Raw genomic sequence first — 27121 nt, forward strand, 5'->3', positions numbered from 1 at the left:
GCTGTGGAAAAATGTTGGCGTTGGTGCGCATGACTTGCAGAGAATCCTGGTGGACGCTGGATTTTGCAGGGGAGTGCGTGTGAAATCCTTCTTCCCTGGCTATTGTTTGTGAGAGCTTGAGGAGGAAGCAGTGAAACCTTGACTAAAGGATCCAGCTTTTGTTCTTTGAAATGTCCAAGCACAGCTGAATGAACAAAATACATCAATCAAGTGAACATGAGAAACAAGTAGTTGGGAGAAAAAAGTTGTGTTTGGCACAAAGCATATAGAAATTCACCATACACCCTGAGTTAGTTCTCATCACTTGAATTCCATTCCGAAACATCTTGCACAGCGTGGAGGAGCTCGTAAGGATGGATACAAAATATCCCCCATAGGAGAAGTTAGAAAGAACTTGGACCCATGTTGAATTTCATTATTGAGCTGGTTGGGTTCTGCTTTCCAAGGTTTTTGGGGGTTTTTTGGTGAGAGATTGGATTTTAGTAGGAAAGAGTAGGACAATCAGACACAATCACGTGAGAGAAGGCTTTAGACAGAATATTTCAAGGATGATGTTAAACCACCTGTGTTCTAAAGGTTTGGGTTATAAACTCATAGTCTCAAAAGTTTTTTTTTTTTTTGATATGAGGTACTATTATAAACGTTAGTTCCTTAAATGCCAGAGGAATTTGGAGATGGGAGACCTGAAAAAACATGAGGGGAAATGTGCTGATACTGTTAATATGTCACCTGCTCTGCTTTTACACCCTTCTTCCTGGCTACTCCAGCATTTGCTACCCTGGTGTTTGTCAGTTTTCCAGCTGTTCTCACTCACATTACCAGTCCTGAAGTTTCTGAAATGCTCCATAAAAGTGGCTCATCAGCTCGTTCTGCCAGGATGCAGAATGAGCCTGACAGAATGAGCTGTGGACTTTACCCAGGGATTATTAGTTATGCATTTAAGAGGGAGTGAATTTTCATCCCGCCCACTGAATTATGCTTGTGTGAATTAAATAGCCTATGATAATTATCTTTGTAATCTGTTCTTAATTAGAAGGTAAGTGGACAGAATGCTGGTATGTTAAAAAACTGAACTCTAGTTGAATAGCAAAGAAAAAATCCTTTCTCTGAAGTGTATTCTGAAAAAGCTGGGAGAACAGGCAACTTGCAGTTTGCTCTTTCAGTTTTGCTTTCTAGAATGCATTTGTTTTGATTTATGTAGAATAAAGGGTGTAAAATCCAGCCACTAGCACCAGGAAGATCAGGAATTCTGCTAACTAGCTGAACTATTAATTAAAAGCATCCAACTTGATACTCCATGGGGGATAAAGTTTCCAGAAACTGAGAGGCCCCAAATCATTAACCTCTTGAAAGTGCTGGGTGTTGTTTCTAGAAGTCATTGTTTGCTTTTTTTATGAGTCTTGCTTCCTGCAGTCTCCCTCTGTTTCTCCTGAAAGCCAGACAAGGTGCTGAGTTTGTGAGCACCGTGTCTCACTGGGGATACCTGAGGAGCACAGATGCTCCTGTTCTCTGTTGTTCTTGGAGCAGTGTCTGGGTTGTGTGCAAATTCTTAGAGTTGTTGGGATTTCTGTCACCATGCTGGAACTCCCTGCACAGCAGAGGAGGTTGTGCAGGTGTAGTGCAGGTGAAGAACAAAGTTGTGCTCACCATTTTTAACACCTGGAGGGAAAAAATTACCTATTCCTACACCTTAATTGTATGCACAGAATCCAGAATTAGCAGCAGTCTTTGGAAGTGCATGTTGGCTTGGAAACCTGTGTGAGCAGAAGTCATTGAGTGCAGTGACTGCACAAAAGGCACACATTAATTTGAGCAAAGAAAGGTGACTTTGTTCTCTTGAAACAGCAATCTTTTTACAGTGCAAATGGGAGAGTTAAACAGGTTTGTAAGCCAGCTTGAGAAGACAGCCTGAGCTCCAAAGGTCAAACCTGTTTTCACTGCAAGCCCAGCTTTTGGTGATGTGGTTAAGTAGCATAGTTTACTGGGAATTTTGGATTGCATCTCCTCTGTCAGCTCCTGCACGAATCAAATGAGCTGGCAGGTGAGTGGAGCATGACCCTGCTTCTCCTGCTGGTGTTGCAGATGTGGAAGGCTACTGCAGGCCACACCGTGTCTGTCAGCCAGGATGATGGAGCTGATGACTGGGAGACAGATCCAGACTTTGTGGTATGGCTTTTGGGGTTTACTGATCGACCAGGAACTTGTTCTGGGACAATTCCCAAGGAGCTCTGCGGGGGGGGGGATGTGTCTTGGCCAAATAAACTGTCAGGAGCGTGTCCCTGGAGTGTAGGGGAAGTGAAGCTGCTTTTCCAACACTTGTGGTCTCAGTGACTGCTGGAAGCTTTTGCTGTGAGCTCTGAAATGTATGTGACTAGATTCCTTTGGGTTTTTAACTCTCTTTTTATGTGTGTCCTTCACAGAATGATGTGAGTGAGAAAGAACAGCGCTGGGGAGCTAAAACCGTGAATGGGTCCGGCCACCAAGAGCACATCAAGTAAAGCAGCTCTCTTGTGAAATGTATTAATAGGCACAGTCCCTGGCAGCTTTTAATCAATTCATGATCTCAGTTAATTGTGTCTTCATTATTAAAGCAAGAGTCCCTGTAGAAGATTGATTATTTGCCAGATGGCTGGTCTTTCAAATCCGTCAGTGTCTTCAGAGCTGAAATTAAGAGCAGAAATATGGTGCAGGGACCCTTAAATCTTTCTTTGTCACTGGAAATGTGATTTTTTTTCCTGCCTCTGTATCTGAAAAGGGTTTTTTTGTGCTGTTTTGGTGCAAGAGCTAGTAGTGCCAGGATAGAAGCTGAGGGATCTGAGTAGTTTCAGTTTGGTACTTTAAGGAAACGTTTGGTCCCTTACTTCTTACTCTTTGATTAGAAAACTGCAACAACCAAACTCATAAAAACCCTGGCAAAGTAACAAACTGAGCTCTCTGATGGAAAAGCAAAAAAGTGCATCACAGAGGAACATGTGAAACAGAAATTATGCATGTTTGAATCCTGTATTTCTTACAAAAAGTGTCTAGGACAAAACTTTAAAGCAGTGTTAGGAAATGTGTGATGTTGCAAACAGAGGGAGACTGAACTCTGGTTACTTCAGGGATCAGTGTTATTCTGCTCTATTCTGAGGGCAGTGGGAATTCCTGCTGGCTGAATTACACCTGAGGAATCTTAAAACTCAGGTGGGAAGTGCTTAAAGTACAGATTACACCTTGGGTTACTCTCCTTTTCATAGCCTGCACTGCCCTCAGTTCAATTCTGTGAATTTTAATGGATCACTTTGGGAAGAGGAGGTGCAAGTTTCCTTACATCTTTATTTTGCAGCACAGTGCTGTCCAGAATGCTGTGTTAGAATTAGCTGTGATACCACAGGGGCTGTGTGGTAAGAGATGATCCTGGTTCTGAAAAGTTGCCAGCTAAATATAAAGGATTTAAATTAGGATACAAGGAAAAAAAATTATATTTCAGGCACAAATAAGTTCTAGGTAAAGGATTGTTAAAATAGCAAAATTCCCTTCCACATTCATCTTAAAACCAGCAGTTTCTTTTCTTTTTTTAAACAACATTTTACAGTGGGACAAATCCAATGTCTCAGATTATGAGGAAATGTTTTGTACACTGAAAAAATGGGAAGGGCTTGAAAAATACAAGTGATCCAACTTCTAATTAAATTATAGTTTTGTCAGCTTTATATTTTGCATTTTTTTGAAGTTGTTTGCTGAAATTTCCCTAGTAAAAGTTGCTGCTTTGTTGTCGTTTAAAGTATTCATCAGCTGAGGGAGAATGTATTCCAAGAACACCAGAACCTCAAAGAGAGGGAGCTGCAAACAGGACCAAAAGCTTCCCATGGCTACGGAGGGAAGTTTGGCGTGGAACAAGATCGCATGGATAAAGTAAGTGTGGATGGAACTTCCCTGGGATGAAGTGATCAGTGAAGGGATAAGCCTGGCCAGCACCACTCTCTGTGTGAGCTGAGCTTGTTCCAGCTTTGCTCTGGGGTGTGCAATGGCCCCACATGGTTTTGATTGATGCCAAGTCTGGAGATGATTCCCCTGGCGTCAGGATTCAAGTTTTTAAATTTATGTTTCTAAATGAACAAAGGACTTGGTGCATTAATAAATCCAGTATGATCTTTTTATTTGGATGCTGGGCCAGGTCTTCTATGCATATAGATAGAGACTGCCAAAAAAAAAAAAAAAAAAAGAAAAAAGGATGTGCTGCTGCATTAAAATCAGAGTGCAGCTCTTGTGAACAAATTGTGAACAGTGACAAATAATGCTAGTATTTAAAATGTTGTACTTCAATCAGATGGTAGTTTTTTATATAAGGAGTTGATGACTGCTTATGTTACACTGTTAAATTATAATTCTTAGTATGACTCCTTTAGTTATATGATAAATAGGCATATCAACTTCTGGCTGCTTTCTTTCATGATCTCTGCTAGAATAAGAATCAAAACATTTCTAAATAAGAAAGTTTTCTTTGTTTTCTGTATTCTTGGTAACTTGACAGCCCTAAATTTTTGCTGGATTCTCATATTCCAGAGTTAATTGCTGTCCAGTTCTCAGTGGGCCAACCTTTGAATCTGAGAAAAGGAATTGCTGAGCAGATTCAACCACCAGGCCTGTTCTGCTGCTGCTCTCTAGTGTCAGCAGTTCATCCCTCACCTGTGTCTGTGGGGAAAAAGAAGGAAACAAAAGTCAGCAGTGTTTCCCATAGGCCAGAATTAATCATGGGGAAAAACATGCTGGTCATGTCCATGTGAGTGATGCTGGTGGCAGGAGGTGTTCACAATTTCTGTATGTAATGCATCTTTCTCCCTTGTAACTGTAGTTCTGAAGCCTTGTGGCTGAGATGTCTCCTTTGCAGGTATCTGTGCAGGTGTGCTGCTCCTAAAGCTTGGCTTTAAAGCTTGGCCTTAAAGCTTGGCCATTAAATCAGGGTTGCTGTAGCATTATCATGGTGCAGGGTTTTGCTGCATTTAGGGCAAAACCTTGGTTCTGAGTTAAAATGAACATTTCCACCACTCTGTGTGCCATAGCTCCTGAGCTGGTGCAAAATGTACAGCGAAATTATGAGGGTGTTTGACTCTGAAATACAGATTACCAAAAACCAAAAAATTTTGTAAGGGGGGTTTTGTTGTAATGTTTGGTATTTGATGAAATGCAGAAAGTCCTGGTACCACCAAGAAAACACCACGCTTATACCTCAGTTGGTGTAACAAAAGGGAGATCAGGTAAAACCTAAAATTTTCAGAGCTTCATGTTTTCCATAAATGTAATGGGAAGAAAAAAGAGAGGTGGGAGACTTTTCTGTCACATTTCTTAGATACTTTACTACAGAACATCTGCAAAATGGACAGGAATGTGGATGCTTCAGTCAGGAAAAGAAGGGAGCTTTTCTAATGCTTTTGAGTTAAAGCAGTGTCCCGTTATTGCCATCCTTGATCTCCTTCATCTGTTACCTGGCAGTGACTTTAGCCAGTAATGCTTTGCTTCACAATCTGCTGGGAATGTTCCCACTAGCCCCTGTATGGAAGAAAAACAGCAAACACTGTAAAATCCAAGGTGTGCAGACACGTTGTGTCCTCAAATTAGTTCACCTTGGTCCAGCTGCCTGGCACAGATTTTGCTATGTTGGGTTACTGGTGAGTTGCATGTTGCTCTGACCAGTTCCCACTGGGCCAGGAAAAAGCATTTTTACTCAAGGTGTGAGGCTCCATCATCGATTCCAGGAGCTGGAAGGGCTCCCTAGCACTAGTTCAGTGTAACACTAGCAAGGACTGTGTGGGGAGGCACTTCCAGGTGTGTAATTACATATCCTTGTGTCCTGCCAGTTGTTGTGAGATGGATGGAGCTCAGCCCAACTTCCAGGGCCAGGGTGCAGGGCTGGGATACCTTTGGCACAGGAGTGGATGCATCTCCTCATGTTCAGAACCATTTTGCATGTGAGGAAGATGCCTAATTGTGATTTATGCAGGAGACTTGGGTGCCTCCCTAAACCAATGGCAGCTGGCTTTGGTTGTATTTGTATTGTTGTACAAAAATACTGTATTTGTTGCAGTCCCCTGTCAGCTAAAACAGATCCCTAAATAAACACAAAGCTGTGTGTTTCACCTGAAACTCACTTCAAATTCTGCATGAGCATCTTGTTTTCATTCCTGTGCTTTTGAAGTGCAAATGCAGGGCATAAAATAGTCCCCATAAAATGCAGTCACTTCCCTTGCCTAGACTGGATTGGTAGCATGGCAACATCCTTTTGGAGACTTCCCGAGTGAGTAGGAATTTCCAGAGAAGTTGGATTCAACAGGAGGAGTGACAGTGATGCATGTTGGTAACAAAACTCACCCTCTGGTTTCTTGGTGCAGTGTTTTGTCTGACATACAGGACTGTGTAGAACCACTGTCTCTGAACTTCACCAATTTCTTTCAGTCAGCTGTTGGACATGAATACCAATCCAAACTGTCTAAGCATTGCTCCCAAGTGGATTCGGTGAAAGGGTTTGGTGGCAAGTTTGGAGTACAAACTGACAGAGTTGACCAGGTGAGTGATTTCATCTCCTCCTGCAGCCACCCACAGTGGTTGATTTTCTCCTTTTGTGCATAAAATTGCAGAATTCCAGTGCCTTAGGATGCTATGGGCTGCTCTTTTTGAAGTTTAGCAGAAGCTAACACTGACTGATAGGGAGATAAATTACTGTTTCAAGCAGAGTAGAAAAAAGCCCTCATGGGAAGTTGAGATGACTTGAAAAGAAAGCTGAGAAGAGATGTTAAAACACTACTTTTTTGTGTTCTTTGACAAGGTCAGTGTGAATACTGTAGAATGTTTGGGGATGGTTTGTCCTGTATCACAACATGAGCTGGTGGGCAGGATAATTGATATCCTGTTCCAAGACTGCATAGCAATCTCTGCATGGAAGTGCTGGATTTCTGTCATACTGAATTGCTGGACCTGGCAAGACCAGGCTGGAGTGTGCTGCTGGTACAATTTGCCTTGGCAAGGGAGGACAAAAACCTGGCCATGAGCACATGCACTGAACTGCCATGTAAATGAATATGGCCCATAAGTTAAAGAGGTATTTATGCCCCCAGTCCAGAAGGTCAGGAACTTGCAGGAAGACGCAGGAACTTGCCGTGCTCTATGTCCACTGAAGTGTGAGCAGTTTTTCTCCTAATGCCTAACTCTGTCACAGTTGTCATTTTATTTCTCTTCCAGTCAGCTGTTGGGTTTGAATATCAGGGCAAAACTGAGAAGCATCCCTCCCAAAAAGGTAAAGTGGGGAGGTGGTCACCTTGGTGGGCACGTTTTCTATAAAATATAGAGGAGATTATTTCACTGTGTGGATAGTGCCTTCTTTAGTGAGACCTCTGCATGACATTCCCAGTGAATCAAATGGTGGGTTTGGTGGAACAGAGAAGGAAAAACTTATTTTCCTAGCAGTTTCATGAGTTGATGAGGTTTTAAGACAAGGAAATAGTGGGTCATCAGAAGTCTAATTTTTCTTTCTGAAGTGAGGTTCAGGGACATGTCAGGAAGACTGGGAGCTGCTCTTTGCTGTATTGCACTCTGTTGGAAATAGGGAAAAAATTTAAAGGGAGCCATCATAAGCTGTAGGACTGTTGCTTATCTTGTGTTTAAAATTAAACTGAATTTCATATGCTCAAGCATTCATAATACTTCAGTTCTGAAATAACTTGTTTTTCCCCTCAATTGCTGCTATGCTGTATCCATGACAATTTGCTTTCATGCTGTTTTTATTGTGCTTTACTCTCAATGCAGACTACTCAAGTGGTTTTGGTGGAAAATACGGAGTACAGGCTGACAGAGTGGACAAGAGTGCAGTGGGGTTTGATTACCAGGGGAAAACTGAGAAACACGACTCCCAGAAGGGTGAATAGACACACATGTGTTAGCAGGCTCCTTCCCTAGTGCTGTAGGCACTGCCCATAGCCCATGTTGTAAAATACTCATGTTTTACACCTCTTGTACTCCTAACCTGCCGAAAGGTAATGCTGGGTAAAATTTCCGTTGCTGAAAACGTCAACTTCTGTGGGGGGGGAAAAAAAATCTGCCCGGTTTTAAGGGATGCTCCAGGGCACACAGGTTTGTCTGGAGGTTTTTTACAGCTCCTTTTGAAAAGTTGTAAATCAAAGTACTCAGACTGTGAGCAGCTTAACCACCACGGAGAAGTGCTTCTAAAAGAATCAGCTGTTCATGGATTAAAACGCTTAACAGTGTTTAGAGTTAATACTATGTTGCTGCTCAAGTTTCCAGGCATATCTAATCAAAAATCGACCGTTTCATTGAAAAATGGTGATATTTTTGCCATCTGTTTTCTGTTTGTCCCAAAGAAATGTTTGAACTCTAGAAATGCTGACAAGGAGCAGGGATTGTTTAAAAGCATCCAGGCTGTTGCTGATGTGGATTTTGAAGTTCACTTCACCATAAGTGTCTTCAGAATTTTACCAAGGAGTCAGGCAGCTGAACTGCTTGTATTGCCCAGCAAAATGCTATTTTATTTTCCATCCTGGAGAATGTGTTCTGAAGGATTTCTGACTTCAGTGTCTGAAATCAAGTTTAGCTGTGGTTGTCAGTGCTTCATTTAAAACACAGTGCAGTGCTAGCAGCCCTAATTATCACAGTTTTTCAAGGTGATGATTTTGTTGCTGAACACTTACAAGCAAAACTCTTCCCTCTTATCTCTAGATTATTCCAAGGGCTTTGGTGGTAAATACGGTGTCGACAAGGACAAAGTGGATAAAAGTGCTGTTGGCTTTGAATATCAAGGCAAAACAGAAAAACATGAATCACAGAAAGGTTTTTATTTTCTTCTTTAAAAATAGTAGCTCAGACCCTTTTAAACCTGGGAAAAATACTTAGGGATTTTTTTTTTGGTGGGAGTTTTTAGTTTGTTTGGGGTTTTTTTTTGTGGTAAATGTGTGTTTACCCCATGTGTGTGCAGATTTTGGATCCCCTTAAAAGAGTGAATGTATTTTAAAAAGGGCAGCTTGTCCCCTAACATATTCCTGGTTTTTTAATTAAATGCGGTTTGCAGCTACGAATTGCAATAATATTTTCTGAAAACTTCACAGATTATGTGAAGGGCTTTGGAGGCAAGTTTGGCGTGCAGACAGACAGACAAGACAAATGTGCCCTTGGCTGGGACCACCAGGAGAAGGTGCAGCTGCACGAGTCCCAGAAAGGTACATCAGCTCTCAGTTCCTTGCTGTTCTTTCTGCCTGCCCTCATTTTGACCTCCTGTTGCCTGTGTGAGCCCTGCCCTGGTGTCTTTGGGCACAGCCTCACAGGAGCTGGTGTGAGGCTCCTTTCCTGTGTCTGGGTTTTGCTGTCACTGGATGGGTGAACTGGTGGCTGCAGAGCAGCTTTGGCACAGCTGACACCCAGCCCCTCCAAGTCCAGGCTCAGGACTAATTTTTCCCTATATGGGCCTGCAAGTATGCTGGGTTATTTTCCTTTTTCAGTTGAGCTGTGCAGACCACAGGTTAGGAATTACTTTGTACTTTCCACAAATAAATTTTCCCTTCTGAATTCTGTCGTGTATATTCCTGTTTCCATGCAGAAAGAGTCTAAAATCAAATGCTGCTCTTTTTCATGGCCTGTGGGGTACCTGTGCCTGTGAAATACTTGGTTCCCAGTAAAAATACAACTTCCTGTAAAATGCAGCTGTTGCTCCTCAGCCCTCTGCCTGTCGCTGCTCTTGACTTAAAGAAATTAATTTTTTTAAAGTAATGAAATTAAAACTGTTCATCAAAATATTGTTCTGTTGGGTGCTCCAGCAGACTTGTGAGAGGATTACCTGAATCCCTTTATTTCTGTGTCATCCCTCATTTTATAGCACACAAATATATTTATATAAATAAATAAATAAATATATCTATATGTAAATGGCTGCTCCCTAGGCAGCAGTAGGGAATGATCAGCTCTTAGCTGAAACCTTTTCTCCCTCAAGCTGTGTGGCAGCAGGAACATTCCTCTTTCCTTTAAGGAGTTTCTGGAGGGTGGTCTCTCTGGGGCCCATCTTCACACCTCTTTAAAAGTCAGCTCTCTGTACAAATGTTAACCACACAGATGAAGGAAGCTCATTTGATTCTCTTGTACTGTTTTGGTGTTTATTTTGTTTATTCTCTTGTATCTTTTGTTGTTTTGTTTGGATGAGCAAATTACCTGTGTACCTGTGTTCATACCTTTGATCAAATGCAAGTGCATTATGCAGTATAGATGAAAAATGTTGAGAAATGCTTTTTTCTGTGACTTCAGAATGGTGTTCTTATATCTGATAAATCATCTAAAGTTGAGACTTTTTCAATTTACTTTCACAGAAGTGTCTTGACATACTTTTTTTTTTTCACTATCCAAAATTTTTGATAATTGAAAATATTGCAAAAATTATTTTGATTGTCTCTGACTGAACTTTATTTTCCTGCCTTGGTTTTAACGTATCCCATGTGGCTTTTTCAGACTATAAGAGTGGTTTCGGAGGGAAATTTGGTGTACAGACAGAAAGGCAGGACCCATCTGCTGTGGGGTTTGATTACAAGGAGAAACTAGCCAAGCATGAATCTCAACAAGGCACCGTTTTCACTTGTTACTTTCTTACCAGTGCAGCCACTTCTCACACAGTCTGAAATAGTTTTCTGAGTAGATCAATGCCAGGAATGTGCAGACACTTTATTGCGCTTCTGTTCTTCCATGATCCAGCTGTTTTCTTTATTCTACCCTTAAACTATTACCTCAAGCAAGCCTGTGTTCAGGAAACACCCAGTGTTTAGTCAACAGCTCTGCAAAGTCCTGAATTAGTTGTAGCTGTACATGCAGGAGGGTAATGACATTATTGTTAGTATGATGTTAATGAAATCAGTTTTAGAGACTAAATATAAAGTTTTGCCTGGGTAAATTTGTGGAAGAATATTCAGGTAACCATTAACAAGAAATGGGCTGTGGCAAGATCATTTAAAAATGATTGTAGTCTTTGAAAGAAGTAGGGAATGTTTGTGGTTCTTGGCTGAGCAAATGCTGTTATAATGCTCTGTTTATTCATTGTGAAATAGTTGGGGTACAACCCATGAATTCCTGGTTTTCCGTTATCTTAAAGTGAGGAGTCTGGAGCAGGAAAATGTAAGTGTAGTATATTTATTCTGGCTGAAAATACATACAAAGCTGAAGAAAACGAGGTTGTTCGTTGATAGCTGATATTTTCCTGTGCTATAGTGACACATATTCAGACTTTCAGAGCCCGAGTGCAAGCACTGCAATGGCTGGCAGGGAGAGCCAATAGTTTGGGGGCTGAGAGGAGAAGGGATTGTATTCCAGAAATGGATAGGAAACATGGGCAGTGTAAGGGCATGTTCCTACAGCTCACACACCACAAAGAGGGGGTTTTTCCAGTCACACACTCTTGCTGCTGTTGTGCTGCTCTGGTGCTCCTCAGACGCTCCCATGAGAGAAGAAACCCTCTCCTGTCTGGGTTTGTTTGTTGTTTTTATCAATGTCACTGGTGAGTGAATTTGGGAGTGTGACAAATGCTGAGGGCAGCACTAGCTAGGAGGAAGAGTGTGCAGCTCAGGGCTGGTATGGGATAGCACAGCCACGCCATTTCTCTGCTGGTGAGTTGCTTTAGGCAGCTAAAGCTGGCCTATGTAATTTCCCCTTTCCATGTGTAGAGCAGGCTTTAATATTCCCCAATGGCTTTAATATTCACCAGCTGAGTATTTCAACCAAAACCACTGGAATGAAAAAACTGTTACATTTTCCTGCCATTCACAAAGAAGGGAAAAAAAGCCAAAACCAAAACACCTCTGTGGTCACCGAAGACTCCTTTGAGCAAAGCAAAATGGCTCAGGCTCCATGATTCCTGCAGAGGGCTCAGATTTGGTGCTGTCAAAGGCTGTGTTACAGAAGTGATGCATCAGGGCTCCTCACTCCTTGCTTGATAGCTGTTCAATCCTCAGCTTCGTGTTTACTCAGGGAATGCATGTGGCTCACAGTCTGTCATCTGGTGTTCCTGAAGGCTCCTGGGCTTCTGTGTCCTCTCTGCATCAAAGCTGAGCTGCATTTCCTATGCTGGCTGTCACTGTGGCTCTGCATGAGGCTGAAATGGCTCTTTGCACCTGAGGTGGCTGTTTGCATTTGGCAGCAAGGCGGGAGGGGCACCCAACTCCCTGCTCTTGACTTTTTTTGTCCTGCTTTTAGATTATTCCAAAGGATTTGGAGGAAAGTATGGTGTTCAGAAAGATCGGATGGACAAGGTAAGTTGCTTCAAAGAGCCGTGACTTCTGACCAGGCAGAACAGCCCGGTTAGATCTGCACTGCTCAGCTCTGTTTCTAGACACTCCTCCAGTCTAAGGGCAGAGTTTTGTGCTTTTCTAAACCTTTAAAAAGCAAACTTATACACACAGAGCTGATGCCAGCTTATGTGGATTAGAACAGCAACAGCTACACAATGTATGTTTATTGCCTTGGTTTTAGTTCTGATGAGTCACTCATAAACTTTTTTATTTTTAATTAATAGGATTTTGATGTTTTCAGAACTGCCCCTGAAGATTAATTCTTTGTAGCTTGACTTGCAGAAAGGATTAGTCTGTTTGTAAAGTTTTGATCCTTCCTGATTTGGTTTTGATGTTCTGCTAAAAGCCTTAGGGACAGTATCTCAGTAAATTATCTCAGGTTGAGGCTGTGTGAATGTCCTCATGAATTTGTGGGGGTTTTTACATGTATCCTTTTTGTCCTTACTGATAGAATGCGGCAACTTTTGAAGATATTGAGAAACCATCATCTACTTACCAGAAGACCAAGCCAGTAGAAGCTGGTAAGGCACTGGCCCCAAATCCCTTCTTTGGAGGTAATTATGTCCAAAGGCCTGGATTATTGATGTAGTAGTGGTGAGTAAGGGTCATCCAGAGAGAACTGCTATATTTGCAGCTCTTTAGCAGCCTCAGATATTCTCCCTCCTTCCTTTAGAGGTTGTTTTGCTTTGTTCCAGTTTGTTTTTTTCCTCTTGAGGGTCATCAGAGTTAAGGAAGGGAGAATAAAAAGCTTGAGAATAAGGAAGGAATAAGGAAGAATAAATTGTGTGGGTTAGTGGTGGAGCCTGTACTGTGAAGGAGAGAAGGGAGAAGCATTTACAGAAGTTTTTTGGAAGAGAAATAAGATGCACAAGAGGTTTGAGCTGGGAAGGGAGAGGAGCAAAGTGGGATAGAAGGACTTTCGTGACTGAACTAAAAACTCAGAGGGCAGAAAAGCAGAAATTCTTAGGAAAAACTCATTGCAGGCTACTTTTATATAGAACCTGAGACACGATTTAAGTTCTTTTCCTTGTTACAGTTGCCAATAAAACAAGCAGCATCCGAGCTAACTTTGAGAACCTGGCCAAGGAGAAAGAGCAGGAAGACCGAAGGAAGGCAGAAGCTGAGAGAGCCCAAAGAATGGCCAGGGAGAAGCAGGAACAGGAGGAGGCTCGGAGGAAACTGGAGGTCAGTAAGAGTCAAAACCCATTGGAGCAGCCTGGTTTCAATGCAATGCTGGGAGAAAAGGGAATCTTTGAGAAAAGATTCCTTCTTTCCAGCTGGCCTTTAAAGCTCCAAGTGTGTGTTTGTGCCTGTGCTTCAGCTGTGTTTGAATCCAGCCTGGCCTTTTCCTCCTGTACTTCTGCCTTTTGGCAGTCCCATGCTCCCTTTGGGCACAGAGGAGCTCATGAGGGGAGAGTTCTGTGGTCCCCAAAAGGCCCTGCATGTTCAAGAAGTTTCACCCCATGGTGAGAGCTGGTGATGCTGTTCCTTTGGGATCAGTGTTTTGGGAGATGGAGGTGGTATAACACACAGCCAGGAGATCAGGGGAGGATAATCTTCCAAATATTAATTGAATCTTAGGGAATTTAAAAATTTGACTTTGCATTGGTATGGGTAAAAGCTTCATGATTTTTGTGTTATTCATGAGCAAGATAATTCCAGGAGATGTTACCTGCTTTATGGAATTTGCATATTTTTTTGTATTAGTTTGTATTACAGGAGACTAATGCTTGATGTAATTAATTTGTTTTAGGAGTATGAAAGACTGCCTGGTAGGCTCTCTTTTCTCTAAAGTGATTGCTTTTTTTTTTTTTTTTTTTTTAATTTTTCCTTGTTTCCCCCTTTTCTCTCAGCTTATCACCTATTTTGCCTTACGGCATCACGATGTGCAGTGTGAGCATATGTTCACTGCAGAAATGTATCACGAGCTGAATGGGGGCTCATCTTCTGTGCATCATTCTAATGCTGCCTTTCCTCCACGTGGACTTTTTGTACCTTCTCCCGAACTCGGGGTTTCTTTACTGTGCTGGAGAAAAGCTGGGAGGGGAAGAGGTCATGGAATCGTTTGGATTGGAAGGCACCTTAATTGCTTTGTCTTTTTCTTTAAAATTACTTTGGTATCTCAGTAATTACATTATTTCTCTACTGGTATTTTTGCTGTGACTGTGGGTTAAATCCAAGCCATTTTGCTGGATTTTTCTTGTGCTTTATTCTGTTGCCTGGACACATTTGAAGTTTTTTTCCCCCAAAGCTGGTATTTAAATTTCCCCGTAACCAGATGATTAATGTTCTTACAGCCTGAACATCTCCATGGTTAATTGTGGGATTCTGCAGACACAGAGAGGGGGGTGATGAGGTTGAGGGGAGCTGAAATGGCTCTGCTGGCACTGCCCCTTGCTCCCAAGCTGAGCACAGGAGAAGGACAGGGATGTGATCCACACCAGGGGTGGACTCTGACTGAAGTGAACTTTATTTCTGTCAGTAAACTTCTTCACTTCCATAGGATATGTGGGCATACACCCTCCCACAATTGGAATGTACATATGGACTGCATTCCTTCCAGAGTCCTGGTTACTGGTAATCCTCATTCTGGTTTGCTTTTCACAAATGTCACACAGGCAAAGAGTGTTTAGGGAGCTCTTCTTTGATGCCTGGGTTGAGTCAGTGCTGCCTCATGATTTCACTGTGCTCTGCTGCCTTGCAAAAAAAGGCAGGATGCTCTTTCACATGGAGCATTTCACTGTGGAAGAAAACCCAGCCTGAGGGGAACCATGCAATTTAAATGTTTTATGGCAATTACGCTGTGTCTATCCTAAACTATAGTCTGGATTGCAGACCCATTTCCTAGGACAAATTAGTCAAACTGTTGCCACATTTGCCATCATTAATGGATTGATACTGCTTAATTTGTCCCCAATCTTAGGTTTGACTTCTAAACTCACTCTGCTGGTGCCTTTTTATCCTTTTTATCTGTAGCACAGAATTTAAATGTGAGGGAGTGTTTGCATCAGGAGAGACTTTTTCCAGAAAGCACAGCACTAAGCTTTGAATTGTCTTCAAAGCTGGCTCTGCTCTCAAGACACACTTTGCTTTCCTTGTTGGATGTATTTTTTTCTGAGATGTGACGAGCAATGGAAAGGAAGAATTTCTTGCAACAGAGTCCTACCACTGGATCTCTGGCTCTCTGGCACTGGATCACTGCCATTTCTCCTGAGAATCCTCTGGGGTGTTGCAACTGGAGTAACTGATTCCCATTGCACACAACCTCTCCCCCTTTTTTCAATGAAGAAGACAGTTTGGCCCTGGATTGATTCATGGTTTACTTTTCACCTGTGATAAAGAGAGGCAAAATGAAAGTTACCTGTTGAAATAGTTACCTTGTCTTGTGACATGGGAGCAACACAGTATTTTTTGCACTTCCGTGTCCTGCCTCCCTAATGAGTGGCTTTCCAATGATTTTAGAATTGCCCCGTGATTCACTGTTGGGATGGCACAGCATGAAGCACTTGAGTGCCAAAACAGATCCACGTTCTTTGTGTCACAGAGCACAAAAGCAGTACTGCTTTTATTTCTATCACATCTCTTAATTCCTCTGAACATTGGAATCCTGTCTGTCACTGTATAGAGGACCCACTTTTGTCTGAGCTCTTCAGTCCTTTGCCTTGGCAGGATGTTTTGCACACCTGCCAGAGCTTGCACGACCATTTCTCACCAAAGGCAGTTCATCATTTGTGCATCCAGAACATGTGTGGGCTTCAGGTTCTTTAAACTCAGGCTGAAATGGGACATGAGGCCCAGCCAGCTGATGAGCACCAAAACCCTGCAGTTCCTCTGGAGATGGGCCAAACAATGCTGGGGCTGTTTTAAACACAGGCATGCATATGTGCCATGGGGGTTTTGCTTCTTCCCTTTTTTTCCTTCTGCTGTGCTGCATTTCTGGTGCTCTGCTTAGCCCAGCCCAGTCCTCCTGTGTCCACTGCAGTTCATTGCAGGATATATTGCCTGTCCTTCATTCTGGAGGGTTGTCTCTTGGTCCCCTCATCAGTGAGTGAACTGCACTGAAGTTTTCCTTTCTCCTGGATTTAGGAGCAAGCTAAAGCCAAGAAGCAGACCCCACCGCTCTCTCCTGTCACGCAGGCGGTGGAGCAGAAGGCGCCCTCCAGCCCAGTCTACGAGGTTTGTTGGGATTCCTTTGGGACGTGGGCTTTGATGCTGAGCACGGGAACCTCTTCACAAAACCCTGACAGAGCTCCCTTGTCTTCCTGCAGGATGCAGTTTCCTATGAAGCAGGGCCAGCCTACAAGAGCTCCAGCCCATCGTACCCTTCTGCCCAGGAGCCAGAGGCTGGCTACAAAGCGGCACAGCCTGACTACCAGGAAGCAGTGAGCCAGCGGGAGGCAGAGTATGAGCCAGAGACTGTCTATGAGGTGGCAGGAGCAGCAGACCACTACCAAGCAGGTTTGTGTCTCACAGCAAACCCTTTAGGATAGGGATTATTTCCTTGTTCAAGAGATTAATGAGCAGCTGTGCTGATAGCATGCTGTCCTGGTTTGCTAAACTGTCAGTCCAGTGAGACTTTCTACATTCCCCACCGGCAAACTTTAATTAGGAAATTAATAAATGGCTGCAGCAAGGTGTTGAAGTTAGTTAACTTTTGTGAGATGATTTTGGAGTAATTACAGTGCTCTCCAGGGTCTCGGTTCAAAAAGAAATTCAAGGGTAACCATTCCCACCCCATGGAATGGAGCTCAACGTGAGAAGAAAGCACTGAGCTGGCGATTAAACATGTGCCACACCAGCAAAAAAATCTAATCAACAGTTCTTGGAGTTTGATATTGATGTGTTGGGTTCTGTTCCTGTGAGGGAGTGGAGTAGGGATCTATGAAACTGCACGATTAAGATTCTTCTGAATTCCTGTTTTTTTTCTCACCTCTTCTGGTTACTAAATGAGCTTGAATGATGAACCTGCTCTGGTACAAAAACCTGGGAATTCTAAAAAGGCCCCTTTCTGTCCCCCCAGCATGCCACTGTTAACTTGTGTTAATTATTAATTAATAATAAATTAATAATAAAAATAAATAAATAAACAAAATAGTTTAATTATTAATGAATTAATAACTTGTATTATTAATTAATACAAGTTAATTGTATTAATTAACTTGTATTAATTACTGTGTTACACAGTGATCTTGGGCTCAGCTGTCCTGTCACATTTTACAGAAGCAGTGCAGAGCTGATTGATTTTATGTGGTCCTGTATTCAATGCCTCTTGGAAACACTTCTTGTTATGCTTCAGTTGTGTGTGATTGAGGGAATAAGTCCATGCAGAAGGAACGTCAGCACTGCTGAAACCTAGCATGGGTTGTTGCCTGCTTCCTGTGTGGGTTAGAAGTGCAATTGAAGGAGAAGCACCACAGGAAAGAACTGAGGGTGATAATGTACTTCATGTTTTAATTGTTCTTCCCTCCTCTCTTCAGAAGAAAATGCGTATGATGAGTATGAAAATGAACTTGGGATCACAGCCATAGCCCTTTATGATTACCAAGCTGGTGAGCAAAACTCTTGTTTTCACCCTTTGGCTTTGAAAACTCTGTTCTGCATGAGATAAATACGGATTTTTCCTTTGCCTTTTTACGTCTCTTGCGGTCGCAAATGAAAAGTCAGGGATTTGGGGGTTTAACAAGGGCGCGGATTAAAAATTACTGGGTGCGGATTGCGAATTACTGGGTGCTGTTTGTGGGAGGGGTGGCAGTTTCCAAAATCTCTTCCACCCAAGTGCTGGGGCTGTTGTGAGCCCTTGGCTGTGTGGGTGCTGACCCTGTTGGGTTCTCCCTGCAGCGGGTGACGACGAGATCTCCTTTGACCCCGACGACATCATCACCAACATCGAGATGATCGACGACGGCTGGTGGAGAGGGGTCTGCAAGGGCCGCTACGGCCTCTTCCCCGCCAACTACGTGGAGCTCAGGCAGTAGGGACTCCTGCTGCTGCTCATGCCTTAATTCCCCAGCCCGCACACCACTTCACACACTACAGACAGACCACGAGGCTTTCCCGAGGATGGAGGGGGTATATGCATATGGCTTTTATATTTAATACTTTGCTGATGCTTTTTAAAACATTTATGCCACAGAAATTGCTAATATATTGTAACTACTCCGTCTTTCACCGAGGCTCTTGGGATTTATTTTCATCTGGAAATGTTTCTTCTCTGCCAAATTAGCCAAGCCTTTTGGAGGACAGGTAGCTGTCTGCTGTAATATTGCATGTTTTACTCCTAAGTGAGCAGATTTAGTCAAGTGTTCAAGTCTAGTTAGTCTTCCACTAAGCATTTGCAGCTGAGAAAGTCATGGCTATGCAGGTTGTTTGCATTTCCACCAAGTGGGGAGGACTGGGGAGGTGCAGAGTTGGTTTTTTTCTTTTCTTTTTTTTCCTTTTTTTTCTTTCATTTTTTTCTTTTACAGATAGTGCTTGAAAAAAATGAAGAAAATGTTTTGCAGTTGCAGTTAATCAAATACTGTCCAATATTTATGGAATATTAATGTTACGAAGGAAACAGTCTGGTACTTTTTCCTTCTCCTTTAAAGTGGAGTTCCTTGGCTCTTAAATTAATTCTTTTTCTTTTTTTTAAATTATTTTTTCTTGGTCCTGCTCCTCCTGCTCGTGTTATCCCAGAGGAGGGCTGCAAACACTCTAGCACTGATTGTCCCAAATTCCTTCACTCTTTTGTTTTTGCTTCACCCTCCTCTTTTCCCAGGAAAACTTGGAAAAGGTACTGTGCAAGTGTTAAGTCACCCAAGGAGATTCCTGCTTGTTCAGAAGGAAACTGGCATCCAGATCTGCAGGAATATTCCCATTGCTTTAAATGGGAGGAAAGGCAGGAGGGGTGGGATTGCAGTTGTGTTCTGTGTGTAGTGCATCCATGCTCACACAAGGAAGGAAGTAGTGCAGTAGTGACAATTTATGGAACCATTTTCAAGTCAAGGTATGTTAATGATTGGATTTGAAACCCATGTAAATTATATTAATTTTTAAACCAGACAAGGGACTTTTTTTTTGTATGTTCAAAAGAAACTGCCAGTAGTGTTCTACTAAACAACACAATGAAACCTGTTTGGTTTTTTTTTTTTTTTTTTTTTTTTTTTGCCAAAACTGAAATTCCTGTCCCTCTAGAAAGCTGACCACTGCAGATTTAGGGTCCCTACCAAAGATAGCAAGTTGCATCCAATAGTGCATGTGTTCAGTGTCTGTACTGTTTCCACCTTCTGATCAAAAGGAAAATGTCAAATCTGGTGTAGCAGCCAAGAGAGAAGGCAAAGACTTCTTATCAACTCTAAATTTGGACCAATGGAATGTGGAAGGCCTGTACAAAATGGTGAATTGTACAGAGTATCAAGGGAGAAGTCATCGTGTTGAACCAGTTCTTGGATGGTTGGGACAATCCTTCACCAATGTCACGTGTGTCATGATTATTATTATTTTTTTCTCCTTTCCATGGTCTCATATCTGTGTTGTATTTGCATTACTAGGGTTGGGTTTTATATGCAGTTTATTTTATCCAATTTTAGAACACCTCATAGGGATATGATTTTTGTAAATTAAATATTCAATAAACTTTTTGAACCATTTGCATGGAATATTTTTTTTATAATTTTCTTTTGGAGAATCTCAGCATCAGGCTCAGTTTTGTCTTTTGTTTCTGTGCTTGTTACTTCTGCTAAAAACATCAGTGGGCTGTAGGGTTTGTGGCTGCTCCTGGATTTTGGGAATGCTGGTGGCAGCAGGGCACTGAGTGCTCTTGCAAACACAGACATGGGGTTACATCAAATAAACTTTTCCATCCCTTTAAAGCTGTTCGGCTGTTGTTCGTGGCCGGGTGGGTTGCTCCCAAGGCTTTGCTCCTCTCAGTCCTGCCAGCAGGACGGTCCTGCCTTGCTGTCCAGATTTTACAGTTCCAACCCTGAACTCTGGGAATCTGGTGCTTGATGCACCACTGGAAATGTCGAGGAAGAAAATCCCAACAGCCGTTTTTTGATTCTTTAATGGTGCTGATGATTAATGCTAGTTGTTATTCATGGATTGCCTCACCTTGTGAAGAAGGCTGCACGGATTGGAGAAATTCTGTCATGCGACACCTGTGGCTGTCCAATCTGCTGTTGGCTGTTGATTTTTAATTTAGATTTTCAATTGAGATTTTCAATAGCAAGAAACAACCAAACTGTGTTTTGATTTTTTTTACTTTTACCCAAGGAAGAGGAGCAGGAGCCAGGGGAAATCACCAAGTGAAGCACAGGGAGCATCCCCAAGTGCTGGTTTGGCTCTGCAAATGCAGACTTGAAGCCACCTCTGATTTTCTGAGACAATCCAGTCTGTACCAGGAGCTTTCCCAGTGCAGCCTATTGGAGTTGAATACTCCAAGTCAGCTCCTGCTGGGGTGCAGTTCAAGAACTCTTCCCCTTGCTGCAGGCTTTTCCTTGTCAGAAAGGGATGTGGAGCCTCCAAAACTCGGTCTGCAGTCATGTCCATATCTATAAACAGGATGCTCATGGTGTGGTGCTGGATTTGTACTAAATTTGAGAAGCTGCTTCAAATTCCTCTCACGTTGACCACATTTCTACCGGAGCTGCTGCAAAATCCCTTGGTGAAGTAGAAAGTGAGGCATTAATCCATGGGCAGAGGAAAAGAGCAAGAATCAATCGATCTCCAGGGCAAGTGTAGAGTACTGCCCTGGATCACTTCCAAAAAGGGAATTTGGATTAAACAAAGTAGCTTCACTTGATAGATTGTCCCAGGATCTGGGAAGCTGAGACAGAAAAAGGCACTACATCTTCCACTGCCTGGGAAGTGCTTCGCGCAGCAAGGCAACCCTGAAAGGAGTGTGGTGCTCTGGTACAGCTTCCCCAAAAGCAGGGTCTGACGGCCAGGTGGAGTCACGCAAAATTGATTAAATAATTATTTTTAAGTAGCCAAAAATGTAAAAATCATCCATTCCAGCTATTTCTAGCAGAATTCCTACTTAAAACAAAAAAGAAAATGATCCTTAGAGAGTTAGGTTTACATGATTTTCCAGGCCAGTGTTTGCAGTTCCTGATGCCAGGTTTTGGCTTCTGGAAGTTTCAGGCAGCAAAAGTGCACTGTGACAGAGATACTGAAATTGAAAGCTAAACACGATTTGTTAATTCTCTGGCCTGCAAACCCCACTGCACGAGGAAGAGTCCTAAGAGAGGAATAAGCATCAGGCCAACAGCGAGCCAGGAGCTGGGGCATTGCTGGGAATGTCATTTATTTGGGTTTTCTTTTAGGAGGTCTGGAAGGCCTAGAGAAGCTTTGGAGAAGCTGTATTTTGGTTTCCTGCTTTCCCAGTGCCATAATTGTTGCCACCAGTATTTATTGGCCTTTCTTTGAAAGCAAAGCACAGAGTGACCATGGGTAGGTCAGCAGGAGTACAAAGACATTCCCAAAACAGCCTTTTGTTGGATCTTGGCCGGGATCAGCACTGGCTGGAGCTTTGGAAGGGAGGGAGCTGTTCCCTGCCACATGCAGAGCCGGGAGCAGCTCTTTGTTCTGTGGGTGGGTTCACCCCCCCAAGCACCACCCAGGGCTCTCCTGTTCCACACCAGAGCCAGGGGCAGCCAGGTCACTCCGAGCGAAACAGGGGAAGTGCCTCTGTGGGCCAGGTCAGCCAAGGCAGAAATGCAGGAGGGTCAGCTCTGCAGCCAGGGGTCCTTTCCCAGCTGCTGGCTGTCCTTTCCTTGCTCATTCTCCTCAGCAGTGTGTGCTCATTTCATCAGGGGCTCCTTTACACTCGTCCTGCTCCTCCACGTGTTGGTATTGGTGCGACATCCCTGCGCCTCTGTCCCGGCAGCCCTAGGCACTGGCACGTCCCAGCCTGGGAAGTAGCTCAAGTTCAAGGTCAATTATTATTGACATTATGTAGAATTATTTAAAAGCCACATAGATGTAGCACTTGGGGACATGGTTCGGTGGAGGACTTGGCAGCTCTTGGATGATTTTAGAGGACTTTTCCAACCTAAACTATTTTCTGATTATTCCTAGGCACACAGAGTGCTACTACAGTTCCTGGAAGAAAACAAGCTACCATCTTACCCTGAATTCATCTGTGTGGCAGCTACAAAATAAATTAAAATTCCTCCTTGACCAAGCCTCTTATGGCTCTGCCTCCCCTGTGTTTGCACAATAGTGCAGAAAACTTCAATGTGGTCAGCAAAGCACTGATAAAAATAAAGGCCATCAAAATGTCAGACTCAAACACAGCCTGGGAGTATTGCATGTTGATAACGAGAATACTGAATATTGGGTGTTATTTCCAGTGCAATCTGGAAACAGATCCTCCAGTGAGTTCATTCTGAGTTCTGCTGCTTTAAAAATTGTATTGCTGCTAATTTGCACAGGAATCACCTTTTCCTTCTGTAAAGCCCAGATATCAGTCTTGGCCTTTGGCTTTTGTAGCTGGTAACTGCAAACAAATCCAAATGTTCTTGTGTTTATATTGGATATCATGAGGGAAAATGTGGAATTTCATCTATCCAGGAGGAACAAGAGATCAGTCAGGAAAAGGAAGGTGTCCTGAGTATTAAAAAAAAAAAAAAAAAAAAAAAAAAAAAGGCAATGATACAGCAAAAATGTTAAACCATTCTTAGACTTAAACCCCAGACAAGCCAAGCCAGGGCTTTTTTCTGTGTGAGGTTTTATTTGTGCCCCATTTACAAAGCAGGGATAAAACTGGGCCTTGTAATAAACTCAAGAACCTCAAATAATGAGATAAATCTTGTGTTTTCAGGTTTGCAAGTGAGCAGTTGTCCTAGGGTGACGTTATGGTGCTTGTATCCTCAGTCGTGTGTTCTGTTATGCTTGATGTTATGTTCTGTGCCTTCAGGACTGACCCTTGAAAAGTGAAGGTTTGTTTTGTTTTATCAGCCGGCTCACCTCTCCCCATGGTCTGTGTCTAGGAGAGGCTGGGCTTTGCTGGCTTGCTTTCGCTTTGCTCTCGCTCCTGCTTTCTGCTTTTGCCCTTGCTTTTGCTTTTGCTTATTAGTTTAGCCAGGCAGTCCTGGACTGTTTTTTTCTTTCCCTTTCCTGAATACCATTCAAACCTGCTCCGGCCTGGGACCTGGGAACACCGAGAAACACCGAGATTCTGCACTTTGTGACCTGCAGCAGCCACCCCCAGCGCCGGAGAGCGAGAACTGGCCAGCACTCCCAGGAGAGACTTCCTCAATTTGTCATCTTTTCAGAGCGGTGAAAGAGTCTTGTCATCTGCTGCTGGTTTTTTGTACTGGGGAGTGTTTTGCTTGTTGAATAAACAGGTTTTTTTCCACTTCTCTCTGAGGAAATTCTTCCCGAACCAGGTGGAGGAGGGGCCGTGGGGGGTTTGCTTTTTGGGGGCTCCTTCCGGAGGTTTTCCCAAATTTGCCCTAAACTAGGACAGCAATATAATGAAATATTTGGCACAGTCCACCGGTGTCCTGACAGGTGGCCGTGTTGCCTTTTAGGGGACAGTGAATCATCCATAACCACACATTTGTTTCTGGGGTTATTTAATGAATATTGGTTTTGCCTTTCGAATCTCTGAAATTCTTCACAGGGTTTCTTACTGTGGTTAATTAGACAGTTTTTTTCCAGTCTGATGGAACATCCTTACTTTGGAACATTTCCTTTATTATTTAATAATTTAGGGAAAAAAAAAAAAAGGAAATGCATGTGTTTTGCTAAAGATTTTAGGTGTTATAGAAAGTGCTATAAATTTTCTGCTGTCCTTGCAGACAAGGACAATGAATAAATCCCCCAATGATGTTTAGCTGTTTCTTTCTTTAAAAAATAAAAAAAAAAAAAGGAACAAAACAAGCCGCGAAAACACACAGAACCTGAAGGTAAGGGCTAAATGGCGCTTGTTAGCAGGAATATTGGGACTTGTGCAACCTTGAATTTCATCTCCAAGGAGCTGCAGATCACTGTTTTATTTTATTTGTTTTATTGCACCTATTTTGTGCTGACAAGGGCATGCAGAACTGTACAGAGGTGGAAATTTTATCTTTCCTGAAGAAACTTTCCCCCTTTTCCCTGGGGTTCTTTAATGCTGCAGCCAGGCTTTAGGTTTGGCATATTTTAGGTGCAATAATCCAAGTTTTCTTTCTCTGCTCCAGAGCTTGGTCTGGTGCTTCAGTATTAATCTAATTAATAGCTTTCAATAGAATCATGAACCCCTGGAATGGTCTGGGCTGGGAGGGACCTTAGAACCCCTCTCATTCCCTTCCCTGCCATGGCAGAGACAGTTTCTGCCAGCCAGGCTGCTCCGGGCAAGGCGGCTGGGGACCCTCCATCCCGTTTTTCTCAGCCCACAGCTCTGGCAGAAGAGTTCACATGAAGGTGCCCCAGGATCAGTTGTGTGCCATAAGGAACAAATCCCGGGCTGTTTCCTACAGGACACCCCAGCACAGCCCCCATTCTCCTCCCCACTGGGGCTGCCTCCTGGTTTCCAGCCTGAATCCATCCCCAGCTGGTGACGGCTCATTCCAGAGCCAACATTCCCTTAGGTCACCCCCCTCCCCTGGCAGGTCACCCCTCACGTGAGGGGAAAAATCCGACAGCTCCTTCCAGCCTCCCACTGTGTGGTTAAACAGAGCGAGTCCTTCCCAGCCCCGCTCCCAGCCCCGCTCCCAGCCCCGCTCCCAGCTCATTCCCACCCTCAGCTCGCTGGTCCCGGGCTCCTGTGAACGCCCTCCAGCCGCTGACATCTACAGGGGCTTATTCCTTGGTCAAATTTCCTTGCCTTTTTTTGTGGCTGGGTGTTGTGCACGTCTCTGCCAAGCCAAATTTCTCTTTTTCCCTCTCCCCTCCGACAGAGCGGTCCCCTGGAATTCCTGGCGGGATTCTCCTCTCCGTGCATGTGATACAAGCAGATTTCCCTGTTCCCGTGGCTCTGGCCTTTCCAGCTGATTTTCCCAGGGATAAACCAGCCTGGTCAGCAGCACAGACAGGCAGCACCCCGAGGATGAGCTCTGCTGCGGGTGCCTCTGTCCCCAAGGGTGGCGGAACAGCACCAAGGTCAGCGGCTGGAGCTGCGCCCGCGGGACAGAGCCAAAGGTGAGTCCATGGTCTGCTCCGAACGCACAGAGAGGGGAGGAATTGGCCTCCGGAAGAAAACTCCTTTCCCAGAAATTCTGAAAAGCAGCTTCAGGGAGTCACCTGCCCTTGCTTTTTGTGCCTTCTCTGTGATGCAGAAAATGAGCGTTTCTGGACGTTTCAAATGACCTCAGGTGAAGTGTACACCTGTAAATGTCTGTTACTGGGGCACTAGAAGTCTTACAGGTCAGCCAGCTGAACCCACAGAATGCTGCACACACTAAAGCTGACCCCCACTGCTTTGGAAGGAAAGAAAATTGCTGCGAGAGAGCAAATGGAGAGATGGGATGCAGCACAGCTTGAAAAAGCATTCTAAACATAATAGTATTTCTTTGCACTATTTGACTATGCCCAGATAAAAATGAAGTGATTGTTGTTCACTTGTCAGCACCGCGACAAGTAAATGGTAAGTGATAAAAACATCAATAACAGAAATGAGAAAATGATAAGTGAGTTCTGTCTCAGTCCCCTTTCTGTCTGATTTCTTGGAGCTCTTACCTCGCCCTTGCCACTGCAGGTCTGACCCCAAAGGAGACCCCAAGCTGCAGCACAGGGTCACAACAAAAGGACAGAGGAACGGCAGAGCCCCAGCAGTTCCTCACTCAGGATTTTCTAGGGGCAAGTTGGGTGGGGAGAGCCAGGCTTGGCCCTTCCCTGCACCCAGCAGGGAACGCTCAGGGACATTCAGGTAATGGGAGAACACCAGTGGAAAAGAACCCATTAAAACATGAGGTAGATTTTGAGGTTTCTGTATATTGTATTCTCTTCAGATTTCCAAAGCAAACAGGTACACGGCGACATTGATTCCAGTACAGGTTTAAGCACATGCAACACTGGTGTCCTATCTGTACATTGTTTTCTAAGGCTGCCCAAGGACCTTTACATTGAAAGCGTACAAGAACTCACACACACGTGCACGGATTCCTCCTGGCATCAGTCCTGAGGAAAAAAACAACTGGAATTTTACTGGAGAAAACCAAACTTCAGCACAGCAAGCGCATCAGGGAAACCCCTCCCCCAGCTGTTCCGAACTGCTTCCTAACCTCAAAACTCACTTTTTTTTCACAATTTGGAGCTGAACAGGCTGTTGTTCATCAGGTTGTAGTGTCTGAAATGGTTTAAAACAGTCCAAGGTTTACAGCACTGGAGACAAAACCTATATTCCCATTAAAAACCATGCTGATGCAAATGAAGTATCACATGGAGATGCTGACGTTCAAAACAGAAAACTAAGAAAACATAAGCACAGAGAGACCAGAAAACACATTAAAGACTTCTCATTCGTGTATAATTTGAGTAATTATACAGTCAGCCTTTCTGTAAAATACTAAAGGCCTAAATACTCAGACCAACCTAAATAACAACAATACAAAATTTTCTAAAACGGCTTCTTGTAGAAAGAATGTCAGTAGTTGAAAGTAAATAAATAAATAAACATTTTTAAAGGTCTGATATTGCTCTGAGACAGCGTCCATCAGGTTCCACTAGATGTCAGTGGCACAGAACCAGTTTGTGGCAGACTTAATGTCATCAAGTCCACTTGGTTTATTTATTTATCATCGTTACCTCTTCTGTGAAACACAGCCCACGTCAACTGTACCAACCACCCAGGATTTATGGCAGTGAACTGAAGCCAAAATAACAGTCTCATCTCATTTCTTTTCCCCCTCTTG

General features: G+C 43.4%; 1 protein-coding gene across 6 annotated transcripts; it reads left to right on the top strand.

The window, feature by feature from the left end:
* Positions 1-2082: 2082 nt before the first annotated feature.
* CTTN (cortactin) lies at positions 2083-19933 on the top strand. 6 transcript variants are annotated; one of them, XM_068194252.1, is made up of 16 exons: positions 2083-2166; positions 2421-2494; positions 3765-3894; positions 6433-6543; positions 7216-7270; positions 7780-7890; positions 8707-8817; positions 9093-9203; positions 10480-10590; positions 12211-12266; positions 12757-12826; positions 13342-13490; positions 16392-16481; positions 16574-16763; positions 17783-17854; positions 18144-19933. In XM_068194252.1, exons 1-16 carry the CDS (start codon positions 2083-2085, stop codon positions 18278-18280), a joined length of 1662 nt encoding a protein of 553 aa, XP_068050353.1. In that variant the 3' UTR covers positions 18281-19933. The 6 variants fall into 6 exon arrangements, with proteins under 6 accessions (XP_068050353.1, XP_068050354.1, XP_068050356.1 ...); XM_068194253.1 differs by having other exon boundaries at positions 17786-17854; XM_068194255.1 differs by lacking the exon at positions 16392-16481.
* Positions 19934-27121: the final 7188 nt, after the last annotated feature.

This window comes from Anomalospiza imberbis, chromosome 6 (assembly GCF_031753505.1).
Source record: "Anomalospiza imberbis isolate Cuckoo-Finch-1a 21T00152 chromosome 6, ASM3175350v1, whole genome shotgun sequence".
NCBI classification, from domain to species: Eukaryota; Metazoa; Chordata; class Aves; order Passeriformes; family Viduidae; genus Anomalospiza; species Anomalospiza imberbis.